Source organism: Trichechus manatus, unplaced genomic scaffold (genome assembly GCF_000243295.1).
Source record: "Trichechus manatus latirostris isolate Lorelei unplaced genomic scaffold, TriManLat1.0 scaffold00001, whole genome shotgun sequence".
NCBI lineage: Eukaryota > Metazoa > Chordata > Mammalia > Sirenia > Trichechidae > Trichechus > Trichechus manatus.
The window spans coordinates 7160183-7176478 of record NW_004443937.1 but is presented as its reverse complement, the minus strand read 5'-3'; the positions used below and the strand labels follow the sequence as shown (position 1 = coordinate 7176478).

The 16296-nt window shown below is 40.6% G+C and overlaps 1 protein-coding gene across 2 annotated transcripts in view; it reads right to left on the bottom strand.

Moving 5' to 3' along the window:
- The window catches only part of GRM7 (glutamate metabotropic receptor 7), a 1123177-nt gene that overhangs the window by 217899 nt on the left and 888982 nt on the right, over positions 1–16296 (bottom strand). For both annotated transcript variants that reach the window (XM_004368286.1, XM_004368287.1), the window contains exon 8: positions 1165–2100. In XM_004368286.1, the coding sequence (XP_004368343.1) occupies positions 1165–2100 (936 nt within the window). The remainder of the gene's footprint in view (positions 1–1164; positions 2101–16296) is intronic.

Genomic DNA, 16296 nt, shown 5'->3' with positions numbered 1-16296 from the left:
ATGGAGGAGGAGAAAGGTGGGGTGCAGAACTCAAATTCTAGTAAGAAGACCAGACTTAATGATTTGACTGAGACTGGAGGAACCCCGGAGAGCATGGCCCCTGGATTCTCTATCAGCCCAGAATTAAAACAATTTCTGAGGCCAACTCTTCAGACGGGGATTGGACTGGACTATGGGACATAAAGTGATACTCATGAGGATTGTACCTCTTAGCTCAAGTAGATACAAGAGACTAAACGGGCGGCTTCTGTCCGGTGGTGAGATGGGAAGGCAGACAGGGTTAGGAGTTGGTTGAATGGACATAGGGAATCAGGGGTGGAAAGGAAGAGTGTGCTGTCACAGTATGGGGAGAGCAATTAGCGTCACATAACAATGTATGTATAAATTTTTGTATGGGAGACTAACTTGAAATGTAAACTTCATTTAAACTGCAACAATAATAATAATAAAAAAAAGCCCTATGGATTGCAATCTGATCAGCAACAGATCATGGGAATGGCACAAGAGTGGGCAGCACATTTTGTTCCATTATACGTGGGGTCACCATGAATAAGGTGCCGACTCAACAGCATCTAGCAACATTAACAACAAGAGTCTAGGGTGGAATGATAATCAATGTTTTCCTATATTCACCCATATTTTGTGTATAGGCAGTTGGGCAACCCTAATGTGTTCATCTAGCTCACATACCAGATCTGATCCACAGTGATAGGCTAGACAGCCAATGGGAAGAGAGAGAGAGAATCCACACGGAGGCAAGGGCTAACCCTCATACACACTCACTTGGAAGTTAAGCCACGGTGGCCCTTTACTCCTATCATAAAGAAATATGTGTGTAAATTGGGGGGGAGGAGCAAACGAATAGCAAGGTTTAATTTAGATAGATTAAATTTATATTGGATAATCTCGTTAAATAATTTTATAACAAATATAATTAACTTGAACTTGAAAGGCTAGCTCTGGCCGGTTTCCAGTAAAACAAATGTAGCGCCGCTTCACTGCAGGTTTCAGACCCCTCTAACATTAATCCAGGGCTTTTCTGCTCTCAGAAATATCTCACTCTATATATACAAAACCTCTTACTTTATACAAACAATTTTCTTTCACTGCTTATAAAAATGAATACAGTTTTGAAATGCTGGTGTGGTGTGCATTTTCACTTACCTTTTCCGCTGACTGAGCGGTGCCAAAAAAAATTGGAATGAAGGCTAGCCATACTATACATGTCGTGTACATAGTGAATCCAATGGGCTTGGCTTCATTAAAATTCTCTGGGACACCCCGAGTCTTGATGGCGTACACAGTACATGTGACCATGAGAAGAATGCTATATCCCAAGGAGCAAATAATTTGGAGATCTGTAATGTCACATTTGAGAACTCCTCTGGCCTGGTCAGGGTTCATAGTCTTATGTTCGTCATAGTCTATGATGATGTTGGGGGGGTCGACACCAAACCAAATAAAAACACCTAAAAGCTGAACTGATATTAAACTGGAAGTGATTGCCAGCTGTGACGTCGGGCTTATGAGTCTGGGAGCTGTCACTGATTTCTTGCCCTGCTCAAATATGCGATAAATCCGATTGGTCTTTGTCAAAAGGGCTGCATAACTGATGCACATTCCCAAGCCCAGGAAAACTCGCCGAAAGGAACACACTGCCACGTCGGGCTTGGCGATCATCAGGAAAGTGATAATGTAGCAAAGGAAGATGCCCGTCAACAGAACATAACTGAGTTCCCGTCCAGAAGCCCGGACAATGGGCGTGTCATTGTAGCGGATAAATGTGGCCATGACAAAGATGGTGGCAATGATGCCCAACATTGCCAGGAACACTGGGATGACAGCCCAGGGGGAATGCCACTCCAGTTTTATGATGGGGATGTCCTGGCAGCCTGTTCGGTTTTCATTGGGCCGCTGGTCATAGGGGCAGTGCTGGCAGGTCATCTCATCAAACTGGTACTGATACCCATCGCAGGGCTCACAGGTCCAGCAGCAAGGCGTGCCCTTCTGCGTCTTCTTTCTTTGCCCAGGCTTACATGGTAGTGTGCACACAGATGGGGGGATCTCCCGGACCCCTTTAGCCCATTGCATGGCCTCTATCTGCAGTGTAAGAAATAAGAAGGAGAGACAGGCAGATTATTCAAGAGAAGAGACAAACAAACAATAATTATAGCAGCTAATTGCCAGGCTGGATGAGGGTAAGCAATTTATCCCCAGCTACAGGTCCCTGGGTGGCACTCCACTTCTAACCAAAAGGATGGAGGTTCGAGTCCACCCAGAGGCACCTTGGAAGGAAGGCTTGTGATTTACTTATGAAAAAATGAACCATTGAAAACCCTCTGGAGCACAGTTCTACTCTGATACATATGAGGTCGCCAAGAGTTGGAAATGACTCAATGACAACTTGCTTGGTATTTTTTTGGTTAGTAAGAGCTACAACCAAGATTTGACCCTAAGCCATCTGACCTCAGCATCCTTACTCTTCACCACTATACAGTGTGTTCCAAATGAGCCTGACTATAAGAATCCCCTGTGACAGTTATTACAGATTTCCTGTTCCCTCCCCAGAATTCCTAAATCAGAATATCCTGGAAAAAAAAGCCTCAGTGTCTGTATTTTTAACAAGTACCCCCAAATGATTCTTCCAAACCAAAAACCAAACCTTTTGCCTTCAAGTTGATTCCAACTTAAGGCGACCTCATGTGTAACAGAGTAGTAACTATGCTCCATAGGGTTTTCTTGGCTGAAATTTTTACAGATTTCCAGTCCTTTCTTCCGTGGCACCACTGGATGGGTTTGAACCACCAACCTTTAGTTTAGTACTTGAGTGCAAACCATTTGTGCCACGTTAGACGATTCTCACCATCAGATAAATTGAGAAATACTGACAAGAACTCTACTGCCTCCTCCTGGATAGTAAGTACGTGTCCCAAACCAAGTTTATAAAAAACAAACAAAAAACCGAAGTGATCTGCAAAACTACACTCATCTCCCTGATTAGGTGTTTATTTTTTTAATTGTATTTAAATTATGTTGGCCAATATTGCGGTGCTGACCACTTTCCCTAACATCTCGCAGGCATGAACGCCATTTTCATTGAGAAATTTTGAACCAAAATGTATCTATTCTATTCCTTATCACAGAGGAGCAAAGAGGTTCTTTCATGCCTGAAAGACCTGGCAATCTGCTTCCATAAAGATTACAGCCTAGAAAATCCTATGGGACAGTTCTACTCTGTCACATGGGGTCACTCTGAGTTGAAATCGACTTGACAGCGCCTAACAACCTAACAACAACAGATGAAAGCTTTCATAGGGTCACTGTGAGTCACCATCGACAGCAGTGGGTTTGGGTTTTTTTTTTTTTTTTTTTTGTATATCCTAAGAGTTCAGAAACAGTCAATGGGAAAATAATATGGTCTGGAAACCTGTCAATATTGTCCATTTACCTACTTGGATAATGAAATTTAAACTAAAACACCATATCCTAGAGGAGCGGGAAAGTATGTTGGTCTAATTAGAATCTTGGTGGTGTTTTTTTTCCCCTCCCCTGGGAAGAAAACTCACAATCAGCAGTCTTCTGGGAAATAATGGCATTAGAAACAATGGAAATCTTTATTATTGGGCTCAAATATCATTGTAATGAATGTCTCTCATCTTTGCCTGCACAGCATCTGCTCTTCCCCTTCACGGGTGTCGGTTCCTCAGATTTTTCTATGTGGTGTCTGTGGAGTTGAATTTATACTGAATCTCCAGGGTTGAACACACAACCCAGGCCTGGCCAGTTGGTACATTGTAGTCGTTCTCACACTTGTGCATTGCATCAGAATCACCTGGAAGGCTTGTTACGACATAGATTGCTTGGCTCCAATCCCAGATTTTCTGATTTGCTTGGTCTGGGTTGGGGACTGAGAATCAGCATTTCTGACAATTTCCCAGATGCTGCTGCTGGGAATTGTCCAGGGGCCACACTTCATCAACCACTGATGCATTCCAACCTGATAGCCAGAGACTGGATCAGGGATGGGAATTTTATGTCCCAGGTCATAGAATTTAATTTCATGACTTTTACTGTCAGAGAAAAAAGTCAACACAGAGGAATGCAGAGTGGAGAGTTAGAGAGAAAGATTACTCATGACTCTGTTTGAGTTCCTGTATATAACTACACCTGAAGCAGGAATTCATCTGTGGTTATGAGCTTGGCTGCTAACCAAAAGGTTGGCAGTTCGAATCTACCAGCCGCTCCTTGGAAACTCAATGGGGCAGTTATACTCTGTCCTATAGGGTTGGTATGAGTTGGAATCGACTCGATGTCAATGAGGTTTTTTTGGTTTATACTATTATGTAAGCGTGGCACAGTGGCTAAGTGCTATGGCTGCTAACCAAAAGGTCAGCCGTTTGAATCCACTAGCTGATCCTTGGACACCCTATGGGACAGTTCTACTCTGTCCTATAGGGTTACTATCAGTTGGAATCGACTCAACGGCAATGGGTTTGGAAAACCACCCAGGAGTTCCACTGCAGAGCAACCTGACGATCTGCTCCCGTAAAGATTACAGCCTAGACAACCCTGTGGGGCAGTTCTACTTTGTCACATGGGGTCTCTATGAGTCCGAATCAACTCAACTGCACTGTAGCAACATGCCAGTAGATGTTCCTATGCTGAAACCACTTTGAATTGCATTTCAGTTACTTGCAAGCAAGAGTCCTGAATATTACACCTACTAAAAGAACAGTTTTCAGTATGCACAAGTTATAAAAGATGTACTTAGCTAGCAAAACATTTTATGGAGTGAATTCCAGTTAACAAGTTTGGCTGATTTTCCCCATACCTAGCTAATTGAATTTTTAATAGCATTGAACCAAAGCGGAGGTTAGACAGATCCTGGAATTTCTAAGGCAATTTTTAAATGTAAAATTTTAAGAGCTAAGGGAGAAAGAAAATAATTTATAATTTATTATAATTGATTGCTCATTGGAATTTCAGTGTTGTGTTAAAACAGGATGCAATGCTGAGAAGGATGAAGTCTTCTATCATTACCGGAATATGAACTACAGTCAAAATCTGAATCAAATGTAGCTAACCTTCAAAAAAAAAAAAAAAAAAAAACAGAAAAGAGCTCAAAGATTGAACTTCATAGAATACCATAACCTTCTAATGGTGGAATTTAAACTTTAACCAGAGACCCAAGAATCTTCAGATGGCTCTAGTGTGAACTCCTTTGCGTGAGCACAAAACCCCAGTCAGCATTAATAAATCTAACCGAATATAAAACATAATCATGTCTTCCTCAACATCATCATTTTTGAGGAAGTAAGTCACTGGCAGCCATCCTAAACTCATAAAATTAAGGAAATAACTTGTAATAAGAGAGAAAAAGATATGCCTTCACTTTATAAATGTCAACAAGTTGGAGCCTAAAAAAATTGCAATTATTAATACAAATGTTTCCACATGTCAGACTGAAAGATCCTACTCTTGGTTCCTCAGAAAGATGACCAACAACAAAAACCATGAATAGATTTCATTAGCTAAACCTGAAATGCCTGATCCGAACACTAGTGGAAACTGATGTGTCATATGATTAAACTTGATCTATGGGACTAAATGTAGGACTCCTACAAATATAAAAACAAATTACCATGATACATAATATTTTACAGCCAATCTCAAATGTCGCCAGCTCACTATTTTTTCTCCTAAGAATAAAATAAAATGCCCAGTAATGCTGAACAGCTTTTTTTTTTTTTTCTCAGCTTACCCAAATATACACGAGAGCTGGACCGCAAACATTACGTTGACTGATTATTTAATTTGTTTTCAATTTTCATTTATAAGTAGATCTCAACTCAATTTAATTGCATGTATTAAACCAACAAAATTGCCTCTTGTTCCAAATGAACAAAAGTCTAATTTACTTGCTCTGCCAACAAAAATCATCATCGAAAATATAATCTGTGCCCCATGAAGGTACCAACTAACCTTTAAAAGCTTAAGGCGACACATATGATTAGTGTATATCTATACCCATCTACACAAATGCAATGCTTTGTTTCATAGGAAGAACCAATCACCTGCAAATGCCCACAGGCATCTATTTAAGGGAGGAAAATCATTTAAAGTTATGAAAAATCAACTATAATGTCAAGTTACTTTGCCAGAGGGCTAGCAGGAATGTAAATTTAAAGTTTATTCTGAACTCTGCAACTAAATTGTGTTTCGTTGGAAAGCCAGATTTTAGGCAGGAAGACTAACAGAAGAGGCAGGATGTTCACCATCTTCTTCATTAGAAAGATATGGGCTTAAAGACCCTGAAAATAATGCTTTTTCCTCCTGGACACCTACAGCTTATAGTTACAGGGTACTGGATCTGCTCAGTAGCTGGCTCTTGGGCAAGAACCGTTGAGATGACAGCTCTTGGCAACAGGACAGAACTTTACAGGTTGTCGTTGGGTGCCGTTGAGTCAATTCCAACTTACAGTGACCCCATGTGACACAGTAAAATTGACCCATAGGGTTTTCTTTGCTGTAATCATTACAGAAGCAAACAGCCAGGTCTTCCTCCCACGGAGCTGCTGGGTAGGTTAGAACGGCCAACTTTTTGATTAGCAACTGAACGTTTAACTGTTGTGCCACCAGGGCATCAATTACCACCATGCATGACATACAGACTGTATGGATAGATGGATAGACGGTTTAAGAAAGAATGAATTATGCAGTTCTGGCCAATTAAAACAAGGATAAGTCTGTTGTGGAGTTCTGGGAAGGTGTTCTTCACTCTTAAAAAAGAGACACAAAGAAAAGATACGCTTTCTTCAGCCTTTGAACTTAGATGTGTAGTTGGAGCCACAGCAGCCATTTTGCAAGCACGAAGAGACAAGCCTAAGGAAAAAGGAAATACGCTGAGGATGGTAAACGAGGTAGATAAAAAGAATGTATCCTTGATGGCATCAAGTCACCAAGTAAACTAAAACTGGCATCACCTTACCCCTGAATTTTAAAAGTGAAATGATAAAATTTCCTTTCCCGTTCTTCGTGTTACTGCACTCAAAGCTTCCAACTAATATATTCTTTCTTCCTTCTGCATTCAATACGTGAAGATGTGCTAAAACTGTTAGACAATTATCCAATTATTCAAGTTCTTGCATGGACAGCAGGTAACTCCAGACATAAAGGGAACTGTACAAACCCACACAATCAGAAACATGTTTCCTTGTCTTCTGAGAATGCTCAGAAAATGGGAGGAAAAGACTTGGACTCAGAAAACCGGCTTTGACTCCATTGCATCTGGCTCCCGCAGAAACAATGAAAAAGCACCTGTCAGCTAAAGCTCTCTAGCACATGAGTTTGGCAAAGAAAAACTGAGGTTTGGCTAGTAGAGAGAGAGTTATTCCACAGAGAATGTGCAGACCTCATAATCACTGGAATTTTAAAATCAGACCAGATTAACTGCTGTCTTACTGCCAAACACAAAAATCAAAGAGAGAGAGCATTTTTGTAAATACTACTTGGTGCATCCATTTTTATCTAGAAGAGATCTGTTCTTTTCCCCACATAGATACTTTCTATCTGAAAGAAAAGTTTATAACTCAAGGGGTATTTTCCTTGGTGAAACTCCATTTGCATATTTCCAAAGTTTACTCTGTAGACCAAGCTGGTTGGTTCTTTTATTGCACATTTCTCTGCAATATTATTTTTACTTATTAGATCCTTAATAGAATGAGCTAATTTAAAAAGAGCTTTCTTATTAAAACTCCATTTGTTCATTAAAATACATTTGCCTGTCTAATTTATGGGAAAAACCTTTTAGCAAAAATGCACAGACATCCTGATCTTTCAGTTCTAGAAAAGAACACGGTTTGGTTCTTGTGGGGAGTGAGTGAAGGAGGCTAGTGTGAGCTAGACCGGGAACTCTCCAACACCTCAAGGTCTTTGATAACTCAGCTCCTAGTTTTAAAGAGTAGGCAGCACGACTAGACTATGAAGCAGAATCCTGGGACTGCTATGTTACAGTAAAAACACTCATTAATTCAGAATCTACTTATTTGAAATTTGTAATTATAGGAATCATCCTTTTTTTATGTGCTCAAAGAAAAAAACTTCATGCACAGAATTACTAGGAATAGTTTTTAACCACAGTAGACCCATCTCTCTGCAAAGCCCCCTGGAGGTCCAAGATGTGGATGAATTTATAATAAACTGAGCATAACCTTGAAGTAAGCCAGCGGTTCGCAAACTTGTCTGCACATTAGAATCACTTGAGGATCTTCTAAAAATTCCAAAGCCTAGGCCACACCCCCAGACCAATTAAATCACAATCTCTTGGGGGTAAGAAGTAGGTATCAGCGCTTTTTAAAGTTCTCAGGTGATTTCAGTATGCAGTCAAATTTAGGAACCATTGAATTTTCTCCAGAGAACTGCAATGCAGAAGAAAATCTTTGCACTGTGTAGCAAACTTGTTGTTACTGCCATTAAGTTGGCTCTGACTCATGGCAACGTTACGTGTAACAGAGCGAGTCATTGGTCCTGCGCAGTCTTCTTAGTGACTACACATTTACTTCTCTCTGTTTCTATTCTTGACCTTGTGGTGCACTATCTCTAGTTAAAAGTCGGAATAGGTCAGAGAAAATGCTCAGTTACACTCTATGATGATTTAATGGGAAAGTACAATCCTGTACTTAATATTACAGATTTGCACCATCAAGATGGCCTCTGGACTTAACTTTCATGAATATCATTGGGACAAATAACTTCAGATGCCTACAGAGGCTGGGCACATAAAGGAAAAAAATGAAGTGGTTGGGTGTAAGCAACATTGCTTACCAAAAAACAACCAAGTTGGAAGAGACATAGGTCTATTAAATTATACTTCAAGAACATTATCTTATAATTGTTCTGCCTAAATGAGCTACATTTATAGTTTCTATGCCTGCATTTTCCTCAAGAACAAGTGGTAATGGGGTGGGTTCTTACCTGAAATTTGCATAATTAAAAATTCCCAGATTCACTGGAGAGTCTTCCATGAAAATAAGCAAATCCAGGTCTCTATTTATGAAAGCTTTTACTTCTATACCTCCAGCTCTACCACCTGTCTGCTAGTGTTCCATAATGTACTGAGGTGGCTTGCGTGTTATTATGATGCTGGAAGCTATGCTTCTGGTATTTCAAATACCAGAAGGGTCAACCATGGTAGACAGGTTTCAGCAGAGCTTCTAGACTAACACAGACTAGGAAGAAAGGCCTGGTGATCTACTTCCAAAACGCTATGGATCAATACAGAACATTATATCTGATATAAAGTTGAAAGATGAGCCCCCTAGATTAAAAGGTTCTATACAATAGTTGCAACAATGGATTCAAGCATACCAACAATCATGAAGATGGCACAGGACCACACAAAATTTCATTCTGTTGTACACGGGGTTGCCATGAGTCAGAGCAGAGTCTTTGGCCACTAGCAACAATCCTCAGCTAAAACGGGCCAACTTTACTTGGTTTAAGAATTTTCTTTGTCTCTCTCTCTTTTTTAAGAATCAGGACAGTCTTATGTAAAATCTCTTAATTTATTACAATGTTGATGCTGTGTGAGAGTTCCAAAATTGAGGTGCCTGACTTATATCAGAATGATCCGCCCAGGTCTGAGCCCCAACTCCATTTTAGCTTTTGCTTATTTTCCCCGCAACCACCAAAACCTTAGTCAGACTCAAGTGCATAACAAACGATTTGCCCTGCAATCATCAAACCCTTAGATGGACTTTAGCACATAACAAAGGAAATGTTTTTTCCTGTGGTTAAACTAAAGATATGGAAAGAATGTTCCCAAGAAAGGGTCTTAACACAAAGCCTCTGCAGTTCTCAGGAAATGTTTTAAGATAATTACCTTGTAACCACCCTGTAACACCCCTCCCCACTTAGTCATGTATTTAAACTAACCAATCCAAATAGCCCACATCCACTTTCCAACTAATCATTGTAATGCCCCTTCCTTCAAGTTGCTCCATCTCCCGCTTACCTAATCTTGCAACTTCCAATCAGAATGTTGCTTTTTACCTCATAAATATGCCTCTGTGACTCCACCATTTTGGAGCATTTGGTTTCAGTTCATGACCCCAGTTCAAACTATCTCAAACCTTCAATAAATCTCTTTGCTTTTATTTCTAACAGAGTATGCATCCTTACTCACTGACAATGCCTTTTCAAAAATAATACACACTCAGATAGCCAAACAATATACATCTGTTGACCACAGTTAGGAGCTCTCTGTAAAACAATACTGTCACTAGGAAGCCAGTTCCTTACCATAAAAGTCTATGCTAACTAGAAATCATCTCATATTTCCTCCCTCTCTGGGGACGCATTTTCCCAAAAGATGCATACCAATTAAAGACCAGATATTTAATCTTGTTCTAATTATTAAATGCAGTTGAAAATAATTTTGCTTTTTGTAAGCTTCACTTTAAGAATGATTATAAATGTAAACATATCCACTCTGGATGCCTCAGAGACACCTCAAATTCAACTTGTTCAAAACTAAACTCACAATCTGCACCAGGGGCTCCAAATTATGGCCCATGGGCCAAATCTTCTCTGTTTGTTTCTGTAAATAAAGTTTTATTGGAACACAGCTATACTGAATCATTTATATATTGTCTATGGCGCCTTTTGTGCTAAAATAGCAGAACTGAGAGTTGTGAATACATAGCCTGCAAAGCCTAAAATATTTACTATTTTTCACTTTATATGAAAAAAAAAAGAAAACACCCACCCAAATCTAAGGAAAGAAAAATAGGGCCCTCATATGTGACAATGTTATTCTTCCACAAGCCAGAACTCAGATGGCATCTTTGACACCTCCCTTTTTTTTGGCTCCCATATCCAAGTTATCAACAAGTTTTATTGGTTTTATCACTTGCACTCACATTAATTAATTTATCTATCCACCAAACCAGGTACTGGACCCTGTTTTAGTTTCTGGGAACAAAATAGACAAAAATTTATGTCTTAGAGGACTGAATCCTCTTTTCACGTCTTTGCTAACACACCCTCCTCTGGGAAAGCTTCGTCTCTGGTTTCCTCACCTCCCATTCCTGCTGGCCCCTCCTAATCCCATTATCTGCACTCAGGCAGCATGATCCTTTTAACATACAGATCTAATCATGTCAGCCTTCTGCACCGTCTCTTCAATGGCTTCCCATTGCTCTTAAACCTCCCAGGTGACCCTATATATTCTGATAGGGACACATATCAATTGGCTTCACTCTCCTGGTTTTATTTTATTTCCATTTCCAGGAAAGTCTAGCTTGCCTGACCCTTGCTCAAAAAGAACCTATCCTACTGGAGTGGGTTCCCTTTTATAATTTCTCAAAGATCCCTCCTCATGGCACTTAACACAGTTTGTAATTACTCAAATGCGTGACTTGATTAAAGTCTATCTCTCCAACTAATGTGTAAGCTTCCTGAGGTTAGAGCCTATGTCCACTTCATTCACTGGTGGAACCTCAGTGTCTGGGATAAGGCTTACTAGCATTGTGCGAATGAATGGAGGAATGAAGGCACGAAGGAAAGAACTGACTGACCCCTCCTTTACAAGCAACTTTTCCCCCAGCAAAAATTTGAGATTAACAGCAATTAGTAATAATGGAAGTATCCATAATTACTTCTGTGAGTCTTATTGGTTTTCTGATCATTCTGGTCTGGTCTATAGAGTGAAAGTTTGCAGTTGAAATGTCCTTAGCATTTTCTTGAGGGAAGAAAATGAATTGAATGTAAAGCACTGAATTGCTAGTCAGAGGAAAAATGAAGACAATGAACGCACCACAAAGAGGGAGAGAAAACAAGTCCCGTGCAAATGAAACCTCAGCCAAGAACAGAGTTTGATCTCAATAGGTCCCTGGCTGTTCTCTGAACACTACTTTCTCCTCTGCTAAGCTGAGCTACCACTGAAAATTAAGTCAAACTTCCCTGGGTTTAAAGACTAGTTCCATCACTTACAGACAGTATGACCAAAGGTAAGTTGACAATGCTGAGTCTCAGTTTCCTGGATCATATTTGTTATAAAGACTAAATGAGATAACATATGCAAGGAAACCCACCACCTGCCTGTCAGTTTGTTATACTGCGGTGGCTTGCGTGTTGCTATGATGCTGGAAGCTATGCCACCGGTATTTCAAATATCAACAGTGTCACCCATGGTGAACAGGTTTCAACAGAACTTCCAGACTAAGACAGGCTAGGAAGAAAAGCCTGGTGATCCACTTCCAAAAATTAGCCAACGAGAACCTTATGGATCACAACAGAACATTGTCCAATATAGTGCCAGAAGATGAGTCCCCTAGGTTGGAAGGCATTCAAAATACACAGATGCTGCAACAATGGACTCAAGCATATCAACAATTATGAAGATGGCGCAGGACCAGGCAATATTTCTTTCTGTTGTACGTGGGGTCATCATAAATTGGAGCCAACCTGAAGGCACCTAGGAGCCCTGGTGATGTAGGGGTTAAGAGCTCGGCTGCTCACGAAAAGGTCTGCAGTTCAAATCCACCAGCTGCTCCTTGGAAACCCTATGGGACAGTTCTACTCTGTCCTTTAGGGTCACTATGAGTCAGAATCAACTTGATGGCAACGGGTTTGGTTTTGGGATTGAAGGCAACTAACAAAACAACAGTGTAAGAAACCAATGTGGTGCCTGAGATAAAGTAGCTACTTAATTATTACTTTTCATTAGAATATTGTATGGTTCCAATGATTAACTTATTCCATGTAAAGAACTTTAAGGTGACCATTCTCAGTCCTCCTGTATCTCTTAAACTCTGATTTATTCCAGCTGACTATCACCAGCAGTTACAGAGACATTTCAGAATCTACACGTCTAAAACCGAATACATTATCTTCCTTCCTTTTTTCTAAATCTCTCCCCACACCCTCTAACAGGTATACCAGAGTATTTAATAACCTGAGTGTTGCAATCAAATGGACATGAGTTCAAATCCTAGCAGGGTACCCTTGGCCAAATCATTTTAAGCTCTCTCAACCTCATTTGGAGATAGCAACAATTACTTCCTGGACTTACTGAGAACACTAACGCATGCAAAGCACACTGTCTGACACATCGTAAAATGATTAATGAGATATATCTACTGCAATTATTATTAGTCACATTGCAGTAATCTCTGACTCCTTTCTTCACCTTGTTCCCCTCAAAATATAACAATTCAAAGTCTATTCCAGTTTTCTCCAGTAAATTCCTTTCCTCTTTGTCCACAGTGATATCAGTGTATTGAATTATTTTATCCTCTTAATTGCTCTAATTTTAGTCTTCCTTTTCATTTCTTATTCCTTTACTCGACTTTATTTCTCTTCATAGCAATTACTGTCTGAAATTAAACATTTTGGTGTTTACTTGTTTGTCTGTCTCCCTCCACTTGAATAAAAGGGCAGAGACTAAATATATGTTGTTTCCTGATGTTCATCCTGTGCCTGGAATAACAAGCAGCTCTCAGTCACTGTTATGGATTGCATGATGCCCCACAAAAAAAGATACGCTGAAGTGCTAACTCCAGTACCTGTGAATGTGATCCTGTTTGGAAATAGGGTTTTTAAAGATGTTACCATTTAAGTTAGCATAAGGTCTTACTGAATGGAGTAGGATGGATTCTAAAGTTCAGTGGTAGAATTCTTGCTTTCCATGCAGGAGAACTGGGTTCGACTCCTAGCAATGCACCCAATGCAGTGGAGGCTTGCATATTGTTATTACTCTGAGAGGTTTCAGCAGGGTTACCAGACTAAGACAGACTAGGAAGAAAGACCTGGTGATCTACAGCCAAACATCAGCCAATGAAAATGCTATGGACACAATGATCGGATCTACAACCGATCACAGCAACGGTGCAGGATAGGGCAGTGTTTAATTCCACTGTACATGGGGTCCTCGTGAGTCTGGGGCCAACGTAATGGCAGCTAACAACAACAATTCCATCTCAGTGAAGTTCTTATAAAAGAGAAGAGACACAGACAGACTGAGGAAGATGGCCATGTGAAGACGCAGGCAGAGATGGAGTTATGCCAAGGAAGGCCTGGGCTGCTAAAGCCGGGAGAGAAGAGAAATAATCTTCCCCCTGAGTCTTCATAGAGTGCAAGGAGTGCATGGCTCTGCCCACATGAGGGACTACTAGCTTCCAGAACGGTGAGATGATAAATCCATCCCCCTCTCTCCCCACACACATACACACTTTGTGGTGATTTGTTAAGGCAGCCCTAGGAAACTAACATAATCACTATTTGTCCAAGCAGCCAGAGTGCCTTCTTGGAAGATGAGTTTGGGTTATACTGTACCCTGGACTAAAGTCTTTGAAGGATCTCCATTGCCCACCAGAGACAGTACAGATGCCTCATTTTAGCATTCAAGTCACAGAGCCTGGACCCTTCCCTCCAGCCTCATTTGGCTCTAGTTCCTACAGACTCCCACTGCTCGTCCAGCAACCGACACCCCTCCCGCTTCCCTTTAATCTCTCAAGATTCTCTGTGTGCATGATTCTGTTTATACTCATCCTTTCCCTCTAATTCTTCGGAAACTAGCTCAAATGCCCCAAATCTTCCCCGATGCTTCCAAACTAGAAATGCCCTCTCCCTTCTTTGAACTCTTAACAGTAGATCAGAGAAAATGAGGGAAACCCTCAAAGAGACAGACTGGCACAATAGCCACAGCAATGGGCTCAAACATATCAAAGATCATGACAGCAGCGTGGACGGGACAGTGTTTTATTCTGACATACTTAAGGTCACCATGAGTCAGAGCTAACTTGATGGCAACTAAGGACATTCTCTTACTTCTTCTACTTGATACTTTAGAAAGTGAGTCCACTGTGGAGTTTCTTTTTTTTTAAGCCCCCAGAGCCTGAAAAGTGGAATGGTACCTGGGACAGATTCTAGTCCAAGCAAGAACTCCCAGGATTAGGACATTGGGGGATAAATCCTCAGAAAACGATGCCTCCCCTTAGGGCTCTTGGACACTCCTTATGCTTCCTTTTTGTTTGAGTCTCAGGAATCTGACTTGCTTTAAATATAACAAACTATACAAGCAAGAACAATAGAAGCCCTTATATCACTGCTACTAAATCTTCTTTTCTAACCAGCTCAGCCATTCATCTTGGGTTTTCACACTCAAGACAACCTGCAAATTGCTTTTCACCCACTCACCTGGGGTGAGTCATGCTCTCTGCCAGGTAAGTGGGAAGAATGCTGATCAGTCAGTTTACCATCTGAGACAGCAGGGCTTTGGATTTTCTTTCTCTGTGTTTTTTCGCTCTCCTTTTTATTTTTCCAAGCTTCCGAATCTCTTGCTTCCCTTTTCTGAACTAGAAGCTGGAAACTGTTTTCATGCAGATTCCTTAGGGGAGCTATCCCACAGTTCATTCTCACGAATACTAGCCCTGCAATTTTGAAAAAAAGAAACTGCTCTATACAATATTGGCACATCAGTGGAGCCAGGATGCACATTAATTGATTAAAGACACTGGGAAGTTTTTCTATTAAGGAAAGACTATGTCCTGGTTCAATCCAGTACTTTTTAATTCATCTGGCTACAGAATGGACCATTCTTTCTACTCCTGTAACATCTATTACCTCAACATCCTGCATAATTTATATCCTTCCAATAATACTGTGGGAAATAGTGACATTGGTTTATTAATGCTTTGAAGTTCTAACATTGCCTTTCAGAATGCTTCCCTTTTTGGAGTAGTATAAACTGTGGGAGTCCCTGGGAGGTGCAAACAGTAAGCATGGTTAGGTGCTAGCAGAAAGGTTGAAGTTCAAGTCCACCCAGAGGCGCCTTGGAAGAAAGGCCTAGTTATCTACTTCCAAAAGGTCACAGTCTTGAAAACCCTTGTGGAGCACGTTCTACTCTGACACACATGGGGTCTCCATGAGTCAGAATCGAGTCCCCGTCAACTGGTACAGGCTGTGGAATCATGGAATACATCAAGAAATATTAATTTGGTTGTTAAAGTTCTGAACTACTGGCTGAATCATCTTGGGAAAGTCCTTAACTTCTGTGAGGCTTAGGTCCTGCGCCAGTAAAATGGAGTTATAGGTATAATCAAATACGGATTTAAATAAAATAAGCATTTTTATTTCTTCTAATTCTTTAGAAACTATTCTTTTGGAAACTATTATTTCATGCTGGTTGTAGCTTTCTCTTGCTCATTGACTCCATGCTTTCATTATGCAGGTCCTACTCTCTCCCAGACACGGGCTAGCAAGACCGAGCTAACTACTTCCTGCTGGTGAACCACT